We start from the raw sequence: 12,953 nt of genomic DNA on the forward strand, positions 1-12,953 counted from the left end.
GCCTGGGAACTAAGATCCCACAAGCTGCGCAGCGAGGCCAAAAAAAAAAAAAAAAAAAAAGACACAAAGGCACCTCATAGTCCTGGAGGATAAAATTATTTTTCCAATAAAGTGGCAAGAACTGCAACAGAGTTTTGAGGCGACAAACAAGTAACTAACAACAGGGTAAGTGACACTGACCCCCTCACACCTAATGTTGAAGTACCTCCTTTGCCCCAGTCGAAATCCAGGTGCCCGGCATCGGCTAGAGCAATCAGTTTCCATGCATGACAGGGCTCAGGACACCCAGTTGATTCTGAAGCTGAGCAGGCCTGGGGATCTGATGGACTCAGCCCCACAGGAGGCTCTGGAGTCCTCCAGGGAAGAGGGAGGGGGGTGGTCAGCGGTGGACAGAATGAGCTCCGACGGTTTGGACGTCTCACATTTAGCACTTGGAAGACCTTTCTGGACATGACGCAGTGCACGGACTGGGCGAATGGCGCTTTCTATGTGGCACGCGCAGGTGGGTCTGTACTGGGGGAATTGGACTCTCACCTGAATTGCGAGGAGCAACAGGGCAATCAGAGACCAATCATAATTCAGTAAGAGGGCAAAAAAAAAAAAAAAAAAAAATGCCCACATGACGGAGCGGAAAAGTTGAAAGGCACAAAGAGAGGGGAAAGTTCCAGCACAGCCGCTCACTTTCCCGGGGATCTTCCTCAGCACCCACCTGTTATCCCCGCATCCTGGAACCTTCCATGCGCGGGAAGATAGCTCTACACCGCCCCCTAGCGCTGGCCGCCCGCGTCTCCGGCTGAGCAGCGCAAGGTGAGCGGCTCCTCCACCTCCACTTACTTCCGGCTGCCAACCCTCCCAAAGGCTAAACATAGACCGGTCCCCTGCACACAGATTAGGAAACCACGCGGCTATTTTTAGCATCATGCATCTTAGGAATGGAAATGGCCCAGCCTCTGACGGCAACACAATGTGTGTGGCCTGGCTTCCCGAGCCCCCTTCTCAGGAGGGGGGTGAATCGACCCCGGAAAGGGGCCAAAGACCCCGGTGAAAGTTCTGGGCCTCGTTACAAAGCGATGATGGCACGTGGACCACAAGAAAGAATGACACGGAAAGGACAATGACAAGCACGGGTCGCGAGGGGACTCGGGAAGGTGAGCGACGCCAGGACAGGCCTGATACGTAAGTCAGAGCATCAGGAGAAAGGACCTGGGATGGAAAAAATCGAAACACAGAAGCCAGGAGCCAGGGATACGGTGCATGGTCATTTGGGGAAACTTGGTCTAATAAGAAGCAATATTTTAAACTGGGCATTTATTTCACGTGATAAAGAACAGAGGTTGGTCTGATCCGTCTCCTGCCAGGGTACAACTGGCGCTGTGGCTTCTTTGATCCCCCCCTCGCCCCCCGCCCCGTCCCCACGCCCCCGGCCCTCTGCAGTCCCCGTGATTAGAGATGGATCCCTTTGATCAGCAGTTCAAGCAGCCTGCAGGTGCCCCGTCCCATCACATCACCAAGTCGTAAGAAGCAACCCCAGTACTATCAGCTGATAAAGGTGATGCCTCGTCTTGCTGCCCAAACAACGAGTACAGATAATGGCTACAAAGGTCCCAGGAATCCTCATTTTCTCTCTTTTTGGACTCTAGAACTTTCTGTGCTTTCTTAAAGGTGAACACTTTGGAGAGTTTCAATCCAGACCTGAAGCTCTGAAACACCCCCCAAAACATACAGAAAAAGTTGCTTGTGACTTAAAAACACAGTACAGGACATTCTTATCTCCTAGGTATGCTGCTCATGTTCATTTCGCCCGGTTCATGAAGTGACAGCCTTCTTGCATTGTGCACAGATGGCATACAAAGCCGTAAAAACATGTACATTTCTTTTCAAATAACACCAAGAGCCGCCACTTGTAAACAGGGTGTTTAATATTCTAATTTTAGACAGCCTGCATTGACATTGTGGTTTCATGTGCAGTATAAAATTTCTATTTACAAAGTAGTCTCAAAAATGACTTCATAATGTTAGATCAAGAGCAAAAGGGTTTAGAAATTGAATGATGTAAATCATATGGGGTTCAGAGGCTAAGCAAATTACACACCCTGAAGCAGCCCTGGCTTTATGAAAGGAGCCTTTCTCCGGCTCTGTGCGATCCCAGCCCAAGGGAACTTGCATCTGAGAGTTTTCTAAACATTTCAGGTACACTTGAAAGCTGAAAGTAATTCTCATTTCCTATGCAGGATTAAGTCGTTTCCAGCACACACAAAATAGCAGTCACTCACCATCGCATATAAAAACACACCACCAGAAAGGTAAGGGCTTCAGGAGTACAAAGGCACATTAAAAAAAAAAAAAAAAAAAAAAAGAGCACAAGAGAAATAAATTGTTTTTAATTCCCCCCTGCACACGTCCACGGGGCCCCTCGACCTCTCGGCTTGCTATCTACTTACTGATTAATTGATGCCTTTCCACCGCGAGCGCTTCAATTAATGCGGCTGACACACGTCCTGGGACACCCCTCCCCAGGGCAAAAAGCTCGGAGGAGAGTCAAACATGCCAGGACGCGTTCGTGTCGGACTCGGGTCTAGAGACAGTTCTCGAACTTAGGACTCCGGCGACGAGAGGTCTTGCGAGCGCGCTGGCCCTGACGCCCCCCAGGGCTCCCAGCATGTCCGCGCTGCGGCGGCGCCGGCGGGGACACTCGGGCTGCCCCAGCCGCAGGCTGCGCGGAAGCTCCGCGAACGCGGCGCGCGGGCCGGGGTGCGTCCCGCCCGGGCGCGCCGGGCGGCGCGGGCGGCGCGGGCGGCGCGGCGGGGGACGGAGCGGGGGGCACTCACCGTTCTGCTCCTTGGTGCTGGCGAGCTGGAGCTTGCTGCTCAGGCTGGACTCAGCCCGGGTCCCGGGTCTCTGGCCGGCCAGGGCGGATGTCAGCAGGAGGAGCCCGAAGAGGAGCATTGGGCTGAGCGGGCGGGCGCGCGGGCGGCGGGCACCGGGGCGGCGGGGCTGCGGGCCGGGCTCAGCGCCGCCGAGCCCCGCGGGCTCCTTCCCACATCCTCCCATCCAAGGCTTTCTCCGAGGGCCCTCTTCGGCGTCTCCAGTTTGCGCCGAGGATCAAAGCAGAACCTGGACCTGAACCAGTTCCCCGAGGTCTGAACAGATCCTGCGCCGCGCCGCGGCGGCGGGGGGGGGGGGGCGGGGGGGGATGGGGGCGAAGGCGAGGGGGAGGGGGGGACGCGGGGGCCGCGCGCGCCGCCGACGAGTCCCCGGCCAGGGCCCCGAGCACCTGTCAGCCGGCCGACGGCCCGGCGGCGGGTCGGGGGTCGCGCGGGGCCGGCCTGCACCTCCCGATCGGTCGCAGAGCTGCCGGTCGGGGCGCTCTCCGGGCGCCGCGGCCGCCCCGCCCCCAGCCCGAGGGGGAGGGGAGGCCCGGGCGCGGGCGCGGCGCCGGGGCCGGGGGGGTCCCGAGCGGGGCCGGGGTCCCGGCCGAGGCGGCCCCGGGCCCGGCGCACGGAGGCCGCGGGACGCGCTGCCCGCCCGGCGCGCGGCGCGGATCGGGCACCTGGAGGCGGTCCCGCGCGCCCGCCCCGCGCAGCGCCGGAGGTCGGGCCGGGGTCGCGCGGGGGCCGCTCGGGCGTCCCCTCCCCCGCGCTCGGGCGGCGCGGCGGGCGGGCCCCGGGCGCGGAGCAGGCCGGCGCGGACCTCGCGTGTCCCCTCCCCTTCCCCACCTTCCCGGCGCCGGGGGCCGGGGTCCCGCGCGCCCGGGCCGTCCGGCAGGTGCCGGCGCGCGCGCGCGGGGTGCCGCGGGGCCCCGGCGGGGGGATGCGGCCCGGGCTGCCCGGGCGCCACGCGACGAGCCGGCTGGGCGCGGCGGGCGCTGCCGAGCCGGGGGACGAGAGAAGAACTTCCTGCGCCTCCCCGCCTCCCCCCGGCCCTCCCCCCCGGGCCGGGCTCCTCGTTCCTTCCCGAGGGCATCCCCGTCCCCAGAGGGCCGGGCTGGGACCCTCGGCCAGGCTTTCTGCGCCCGAGGAAGAAGGGAAACCGGAACGCAGGGAGGTCTTTGCCTCCAGCTTCCAGCCCTCTGAAGCAGGGAGTGGAAAAAAGTAAAAGGAAAGACAAATGGCCGGGATAAGAACACCATTTATTCCTTTAACAAACACTGTAGGGACAGAATGCCTCCTGAGTCGGGCACTGTTCTAGGGCTGCAGACGTGAAGCCAGGCGAAAGGCTCTGCCCTCCTGAAGCCTGCCTCAAATTAGTTGTCAAGCAAGTGCCAGGGCAGAAAGCACAAAGAGCGCCCACCTCCTGTCAAAGAGCCGAGGCGAACGGCAGGACCAGGTAAGGCCGGGGCAGGATGGAGCCCCAGGGGGTGAGCTGAGATTCGGGCGGACTTTCAGGGCTCGGGCCGAAGGAGCCAGCTGCCCTTCCCGGCCTGCTAGGCCCTCGGGGAGTACGGAGGGGAGCCGCCCTGGGAAAGGTGCAGGGACGCCCGGGCGGGGACGCCACCTGCGTGGACCCAGCTCGGGGCGGAGCCTTCCCGCTGAACGTGGCAAGCCCCCTTCCTCTGCTCGGATGCCCACCGAGCCCGGCCAACTTGACCTCTCTGCTTGTAACATCCTAGTTCTTTTCTCTTTTTTCCCCTCTTCACATTCTCCGAGGCTCAACTCCCCTTTGAGACCTTTGCTCACCTCCCCCGTGGGGTCATTCTTGCTGCTTCACCACGTCTGTCTTCAGAGGGCAGGACGTTAAGGCCGACAAGGAAGGCCCAGTCTCTAACCCTGAAGGTGCTGAGGTTTGGCAGACACAGGCCTTGGCAGTGTATTCACTTGAGCGGCTTCTCAAGGCCACTGTGAATCCATATTTGCGCAGTAAATGTGTTCTAAGCGTGGTCTGTAGATCCGGGGGAGAGTTCCCAGTTTTAACAGCTTAAGGAGACTCGTTACATAAAAGACATGCTTTATGAACACACTCTAATCTATTTGTCTTAAAACTAATCGCTCCCCGGATTTTCGAATTCGGTACATTTAATTTCCTAATCAGGATTTTTCTAAATGAGGCTGTTCTATGTCTATATCGTTGAGTTTGATGACCACACACGTAGAGTGAGTGTGTGTGTGTGTGTGTGTGTGTGTGCAGATTTAATCCATTTGCTCTCACGAGATCATAAGGGTGATGACTACGCTTTCTTTTGTATCGTTTCATATTGGCTAGAAGAGTGCCCGGCCCAGGGAGCTCATAACGAAACACTCGTGACTGACTGACAGGTTTCTTGATTGGAGTTGCTTACATTCGCCCTGGAATTTCAGCATGGAGGTTGCATTTGAAAAGTTACACACGATCTAGAATAATCCTCCACCTCTGCGTTTCACCTCATCCATAGTCTACAGATTGCTTTGGCACTGGCCTTATGAATAAAGCCCGCCGGGTGCCCCTGCAGGACTCCAGAGCAAATCCGCCCACATCTCCATTGCCTGGGTTCCCTCCCATGTCCTTGCACTAGTGTCTCTTGAACTGCTGTTGCCCTTGGCAAGGTTGATTGTTTTAACACTGTATCATCCTCTGCTCCGTTCTGCTTATAAACCCTTCCTAGGAAAGTGGGGTCCTTGCATCGAAAGTAAATTTTATATAACCCAGAGTCTGCACAGTTACTAAACAATGGGTTCTGAATGAATATGGCTTTGTTTTGGCCTAAAGCATTTTCCTTGGGGAAAGGCATCTGTTCCGCCCACCAGGAGAAAATAATTGGGAACATTCTTTGTGGTTTTCGTGTTTTCTTAAACCTTCGGCAGGCGTGCCCACTCCGGCTGAATATATGTAGAGTGCCACCTACAAATTCCTGATGAGGAACATGCCGGAAGGTACTCGGATATTAGCCATGATCATTTTTGGGGGGAGGGAGGGTGGGTGTCGCTACTAACTTTTTTTTGAAATGAAATAAGATTTAAAGCCAACTATCCATTCAACTAATCACTTAACACTCAGGAGGGCAGGAACCATGGGGCCGTATATTTTGCCCAGAAAATCAAATATTACAAGTTTTCTTGCTCTTCTTCTGATTCAGTCCTAACACACACACACACACACACACACACACACACACACACACACGGACACATGCAAAACGATTTTGACTTTTCCCAGAACTTTTCAGTATTTTAGTGGCAGATGACTGAGCAGGAGTTTCTGAAGTTCAGGGCACTATGAACTGAAGTGTCCACTACTTTCTAGAATGACTAACTAGCAACCTAAGTGTCCACTGCTTTCTAGAATGACTAACTAGCAACCTAAGTGTCCACTGCTTTCTAGAATGACTAACTAGCAATACTTCTTTTTTCTTTTTTTAAATAAATTTACTTATTTATTTTTGGCCGCATCGGGTCTTGGTTGCTGCACGTGGGCTTCTCATTGCGGTGGCTTCTCTTGTTGTGGAGCACGGGCTCCAGGTGCACGGGCTTCAGTAGTTGTGGCTCATGGGCTCAGTAGTTGTGGCGCACGGGCTTAGTTGCTCTGTGGCATGTGGGATCTTCCCGGACCAGGGCTCGAACCCGTGTCCCCTGCATTGGCAGGCGGATTCTTAACCACTGCGCCAACAGGGAAGCCCAGCAACACTTCTATACACATTTAAATGAGGCTGAGAGTTGGGGGTGTCGTTAGTAAGCAAAGTGAATGCCCACAGATCACAGCAGAAATAAAGACTGTTCTGGGGGAAGGAAGAAGTGAAGTAAAATCTCTCTCAGAATCATGCTTTTCTTTCTCCACCCTGTCCAATTACCCCAAGAAACACATGACCTCGCTCTCTTCAGACATCTCAGGATATATTAATACTCTGTTCTTCCACCCTAAAACAGAAAATACACTTTTCCTTATATTTTGTTTATCTAGATCGGTCACCCCTTACCTCCCCGTGTGCAGCTGGAGTCAGAAAGCCTTGCGGAGGCAAACAGTAGAGGCTTGTGTCGGGGCCCCGCTCTCAGAGAAGCAGATGTACTTTCTCATTGTGGCCTTTTGAGGGAGGGGAGTCCGGAGGTGGGAAGCTAAAGGTGTGTGGCCCAGAGACAGGAGACACGAGGACCGGCCTTGAGGTGGCTTTGCCCATTGAACTCAAGCTGCTGTTTCCTTCTGGAAATCACGGTTGAGTATGCAAAGGTTTTTTGTCAAAATCTCAGAAGTGCTTGTCTGACTCAGAACCCAGAGCGAGTAAGTAGCCAGAAACAGCCCCAGAGAAAGAGGAGCCCTGGCCAACTCAGAACCACCACAACGAAAGATTGTTTCACCGGGAGACGGGAGACCCCGGACTGAGGCTGGCTTCACTGCTAACAGACAGCACAACCTTGATCTAGAATCCTCTCTGCCCCTTTTCCTTGCAGGAGAAATTTACACTGGGGTCTGCCTCCATCCTCTTACTGCTTTAGAATTCTTCCATTCTCTAAGCTACGACAGGTAGTGATGTCAATTCTTTTTCAACTTAATTGTGCTTCTGTGATGATACGGGACTAGGACCTGTTTCCTGGCCTCAGCTCTGGGGTGCTTGGCGGCCGGCAAGAGAGGATGGCCAGGTGCTTCTCCCCAGGTCCGTCCAGTCATGGTGATTCTTTCACCTGTTATGACCCTGGTTGGGAAAGAGAAATTCTACGGGTAACCAGAAAGAAGGGGAGAAAACAGAGTTTGGAAATCACTGACTAAGGCAAGTGCCAGGAATTGTATTGAATTCAGGAAAACAATAAGCGTGGGTAGCCGCCTTTTAATGTTTAATATCTGTTTGGTATCATCAGAAGATGCCAAGTGTGGTTCCGAGGTAAAGAAAAACAGTACAGTACATAAGTGAGCTGTACATCGTAAGGAAATTCTGTCGTCATTAGCCAAGCACGGGCATCCGATCTCCTACTATTCCACAGAGGCCCACGGGTGGCATCCGGAACAATCCTGAGATCGGGGCACCCCCTGAAAATTCGGACAACCACCAAACACTGTGTTTGATCATATCCCGTAGTCAATAAATGTCATTTTTCTCTTCCCCGAAATCATGTGTAGGCTATGAAGGCTTCTGTCCACGTGATGACAAATCGTAGTAAAGAACTCAGGACACGGCCACGGATCTTCCTTTCTCAGACAGTGAGCCCCTTCTTCCAGAGGTCATGAGAGAAGGACCCTCTCACTTTGTGATCATTGTTTCAAGGGCAGTCTTTCCTTGGCTGTCAGCCTTTGTAAAAGGGGCCCAGAGCCTCAGTATGCAACTTCACGAATGTGAAAAGAGTGCTGTTTGTTAGCAGGCAGAGAAAGAGAGCTTAACTCATCTTACATCAAGGTTCCCTCAATTGCTTTTGAAGTTCAGGATAGTTCAAAGAGTTGTCATAACCCTTTTCTACTGTGATTACTGCTCTCAGCCATCTGTCATCTTTATGGTCAGAAAAGTGCCTGCTCTCTTCTATACTAAAACAGCCTTGCGACATCCTAAGGCATCGTTTTATTTTCCCAAATTTTATTTCTATGGGCACAGTTGGCTTTGATGCTTTCCCCATCTTCCCGGACCACAGTCTCTCCTTGCTCATTGTCTGGATTAGCTTTTACTGGTCCTTCATGAAATTAGGAGGGTAAAAAGCATGTCTTTCCCCGCAGATTGCTAGTTAAACAGAAGGCAACCAGGGAAAGTAAAAGTGAGGAGAGAATCATTCAGGTTCACATTTACTTTGTGAAGCACCTGTCATGTCCCAGGAACTGTTAGATACCTTGAAATATATTTTCTCATTTCATCTTCCCACCAATCCTTTGAGGAAACCCGGAGTTTCCCCCATGTTACTGCAGAGAGATGGAGAATTTGCCTGGGGTGACACTACCGGTGACAGGTACAGGTCACCTTTGTCTCCCGACTCCCCTTAGACTCCAGTGCGTTTCATTTGACACTTTGAGGCCCTGGATTTTGGACCAAAGCGTTCCCACGAGAAGCTTTTGCATGTTTCCCAAAGTTTTCTTCATGATGAGTGCCCTCCCCCTGTTTGATCTGGGGTAGACCTTGGTATACGTAGACAAACTTTCCCACATGTTCAAGAGCACAGTGCCGAGACAGCTAGCATCTTTCTGGAGCAGCCTAAATAAAAGATTTGGGCCAGACTGAATCTGGGTCACTGGAGGTAGGGTGGTGACTAAGGCATCGGAAAGCTGGCCTGGGGTCGAAGCCCACCCAAAGCGTGGTCCGGCAGGATCATCCTGTTTATCCTGGCCAAGTTAGTCATCCAGGGAATGCCTCAGTCTTCACCAGCTGTGGGCAGTTATGTCAAAGAATCTGTCTCCTTGTCTTTGAGGACAAAGGGGAAGGAATTCTCATTCCTCTCTTCCTGCTCGTGATTGCTACCGAATTACAGCATCAGGGCTGGGAGGAAATACACTCTTTTCCCAGTTGTTCCCTTGGAAGAATCAATATTTGATGAACTCTAGGTGTCAGAGTCTAGGCTTCTTTCACGCCTACCATTTCTATGTGTATCCCTCCACGTGTTTCTAATTCAAAATTCCTGGTCTCCGGTGTTTTTTTAAAGCCCTATGGCAAGGCAAATTTGCATCTTCATTGATAATTTTATGAAGGTATTTTTAGATAGGTTGGAGTTATTCAAAGGCCAAAGACAAGAACTAACCAGCGACCTGTTAAGCCCTCAGGCGAGCAAAAGTCTTCAAATGAAATTCTAATTCCTGAAATAAATTCCGTTTGTATCTGAAGGGATATACGAGTGGAAAAGACACTCACGGTATCAATTTTTGTCCCATTGGACAGTTAGTGTGGAAAAAAATTCATTCTTTTCTTTCTTGAATGACTTTTTAGACACACATAAAACCAAACAAAAATGTGAGAATCAGCCAATTATTCTAGCCACTATTTTTCACACTTACTGAGGCAAATGATTATACTATGTGTCTGTTAAAAAACACTATTTTAAGAATTCAGAGCACTTCCTAATACCTCTTTCTTCCTGCCTACCTAGATTTCTGTTTGAAGATGGTCATCACCGTGTACACCCACGTTCAGCATTCTCAGCCCTGAAGGGGGAAGAAACGTCCCATCCCTCGGAATCTGTGTGGTCTGGTACACGAATCGACTGTCACCTAGCCTGTGAAGTATAGTAGCCTATTTTCATTTTACATCCTGCAGAGCTGTTATCACATTACTACCTTTTTGATTGAAATGTCCACAATGAAGTACTCTACAATGGAGTTTCTACAAATGACGGCTAAATTAATTAATGACAACTCTGTGCATAACTGTTAATACAATCCCCATTTTAAAGATGAGAAACTGAGCCCCAGGAAGGCTTTGTAACTTGACCAGAGTCACGTGTTTGTGAGTAGCAAAACCATGCAGGACCCTGCGGGGCTCCTGGTCTCGGAAGCCTTTCGGTCCCCCATTTCTGGTTTGTAGGCAGCAGGCTCCAACGTCCATGGGCTTCCCATGGAGGTTCAAACAGCTGCTAATCAGGGAAGGGAGGGGACGCAGAGACAAGGGAAGAGCAGTCCGGAAACAATGGTGCAGCCTTGGGGCAGGGTCCCGGTTCCCCCTCCAGGGGTGCACAGAACAATGTCTTTGAGTTGTTTACAGAACTAAAACCCCCATCAAATGGAAGACGAAGCATTCTTCATTCCAGAAGACAGGAAGCGCAGAAGCTCATCAGGAGACCTCCTGAGGCCAGATGAAAGGAGCACAGGCCCTGCTCATACCCTGACCCTTATCGGCAACCCCGCCCTGGAACCATTGCTATAAACCTCCTCACCAAATCCTCCCGGGTTGGGACACACAGCTTTCAAAGGCAGGAGCCTGCTGTGTCCCTCTTTGCCTGGAAAAGTAATAAAGCTCTTTTCTACTTCACCCAGCTGTGTCTCTGAGATTCCATTCAGCACCGGTGCACAGAGGCGGACTTTTCTGCATCAGTATTGAAGCCAGAATTGGAATGCGGGTACTTGGTTCCGGTGCTGGCACTTTAAACCGTCACGTTTTCATTCCTCCACGAGTGTCTCCAAAAAGACATCTCAGACTTATGAAATGTACATTTATATGAAGCACTTGGTGTTTATTTTATGACTCTACACCGTTTTAGTCATAAATATGTAACTTAAAAATTCTACTGCCAACAACAAACATACATCATTTTGATTCTGGTCTCACATCAAAAGCACTGCCCCAAGCCTACAGGAACCAGGCACTCAGTCAATGAAACCATCGCGGTGTCTTAGACGGAATACCCTTTTTAGTGGCTATAGAAATGTGAAATGAATCTCCTGAAACCATCCAAAGGGAAAAGGGTCTGTTGCCCTGATTCTTAGCGAGAAGACTTTGCCATAAAATCGTCTTTTCTGTGTTCCTGGGTCTGACGACCTGTGATGAAGGAAAAGCATGATTTGTATTCACATCAGTTTCTGAAGGACAGAAGTAGGAAAAAGCAAAGGCAGTGAGGTGACTAACTTGTTTCTGGGGAAAGGTGAACGTTCTAAGTAGGAGACAGAGTTTCTGTGACCGCTAACCTTGAGATCATCATGGACTTGACCAAGACGGCAATCTGGCGGGAGCTTCGATGCGTGCATGCTGCTGGACCCAAGAAGCTACAAGGTAAATAAAAGGCATGATTGCTGCCCTCAGTGAGTTCCCCCTGATTTGGGGCCTCCAATCATCTTCATGTGTGTGTGTTTCCACCCGTGATGTGACCTGTCCTCTTGCATCATCTACAGTCTGCAGAAAGCCCTGCAGACTGCACTCTGCCCGGTCCACTCTTAATGTTCCTGAAAGCTGTCCTCAGGTTACCAGCTTCCTCTGTTTAAACACAAAGCTGATCACAGCCTGAGCCCTGCTCTAAAAGTCTGGGCCTCCCCCTTACCTGCAGGAGAAAAAAAATTTCTCCTTGGGCGTGATCTGCTCTTCCTTACCCACCGGGTCTCACACTTCCGATGCACCACAGCTCCTGTGTTCACACTTGCTGGTCTTTGCTTCTTTTCTTATATGCTCACTCCACAGTTATAGATAGCTCAATCTGGGACTTCTTCTATTCTGTTTTACTTTTCTTATCAGCTTCTTTTTCCCAGTACTTAACATACTGCATTTATCAAATAATAATCGCTAACTCTACCATGTGCCAGGCACCCTTCTAAAGATTTCATGTGTACTCACATCTTCATTCTCACTGCAAACATACAAGATGGGTGTATTATTGTTTAATTTATTTTATTGAAGTATAGTTGACTTACAATGTTCTGTGAGTTTCTGCTGTACAGCAAAGTGAATCAGTTATACACATATATACATTCTTTTTCATATTCTTTTCCATGATGGTTTATCACAGGATATTGAATATAGTTCCCTGTGCTATACAGTAGGACTTGGTTGTTTATCCATTCTGTATATAATAGTTTGCATCTGCTAACCCCAAACTCCCAATCCATCCCCCGCCAACCTCCTCCCCCTTGGCTACCACAAGTCTGTTCTCTATGTCCGTGAGTCTGTTTCGTATATAAGTTCATCTGTGTCATATTTTAGATTCCACGTATAAGTGATACCACATGGTATTTGTCTTTCTCTGTCTGAGATGGGTGTACTCAATAGGATTTACAGAGAAGCAGAGTAAGAACAGAGAGGCTAAGCGATTTACCTAAGACCACTCAGGCTGTAGGTGGCAGAGCCAGGTCTTGAACTTGGTTAAGTCTAATTCTCGAGTCCCTGCTTTCGACCATCACTCTGCCTCTAACAGAAGGTGTCCAACCAGTACGGGAGGCTGTGTAGATGCCCAGTCACCATCTAAGCATTGAAGTCAGAGGTACAAGCTAACATCTTTTTTTTCCTCTCCAAAAGGCTGTTATTAATTCAGTGGAGGATTTTATCATTAATGCTGTCTTAAAATAAAGATAACACTAAGTAATTTTTTTGGCTACATAAAGAAGTCTTTCCCTAACTTCTCTCCTTTTCTCACCATCACTGAGTCATCACCAGGGTAAGT

General features: G+C 50.9%; 2 protein-coding genes across 3 annotated transcripts in view; both read right to left on the reverse strand.

Moving 5' to 3' along the window:
* The window catches only part of PDGFC (platelet derived growth factor C), a 218,303-nt gene extending 215,070 nt beyond the window's left edge, over positions 1-3,233 (reverse strand). For both annotated transcript variants that reach the window (XM_057546247.1, XM_057546246.1), the window contains exon 1: positions 2,829-3,233. In XM_057546247.1, coding sequence (XP_057402230.1) covers positions 2,829-3,051 — 223 coding nt within the window. In that variant the 5' untranslated portion in view covers positions 3,052-3,233. The remainder of the gene's footprint in view (positions 1-2,828) is intronic.
* On the reverse strand, positions 3,103-3,963 carry LOC130708259 (basic proline-rich protein-like). Its single transcript, XM_057547136.1, has one exon. The coding sequence runs from the start codon at positions 3,961-3,963 to the stop codon at positions 3,103-3,105; it is 861 nt and encodes a 286-aa protein (XP_057403119.1).
* Between the last annotated feature and the right edge of the window lie 8,990 nt (positions 3,964-12,953).

Source organism: Balaenoptera acutorostrata, chromosome 5, assembly GCF_949987535.1.
Source record: "Balaenoptera acutorostrata chromosome 5, mBalAcu1.1, whole genome shotgun sequence".
Lineage (NCBI taxonomy): Eukaryota > Metazoa > Chordata > Mammalia > Artiodactyla > Balaenopteridae > Balaenoptera > Balaenoptera acutorostrata.

Bases quoted from the DNA above. Each gene is read 5' to 3' on its own strand.
- LOC130708259 (XM_057547136.1), bottom strand. From the start codon at position 3,963: ATGCCCTCGGGAAGGAACGAGGAGCCCGGCCCGGGGGGGAGGGCCGGG.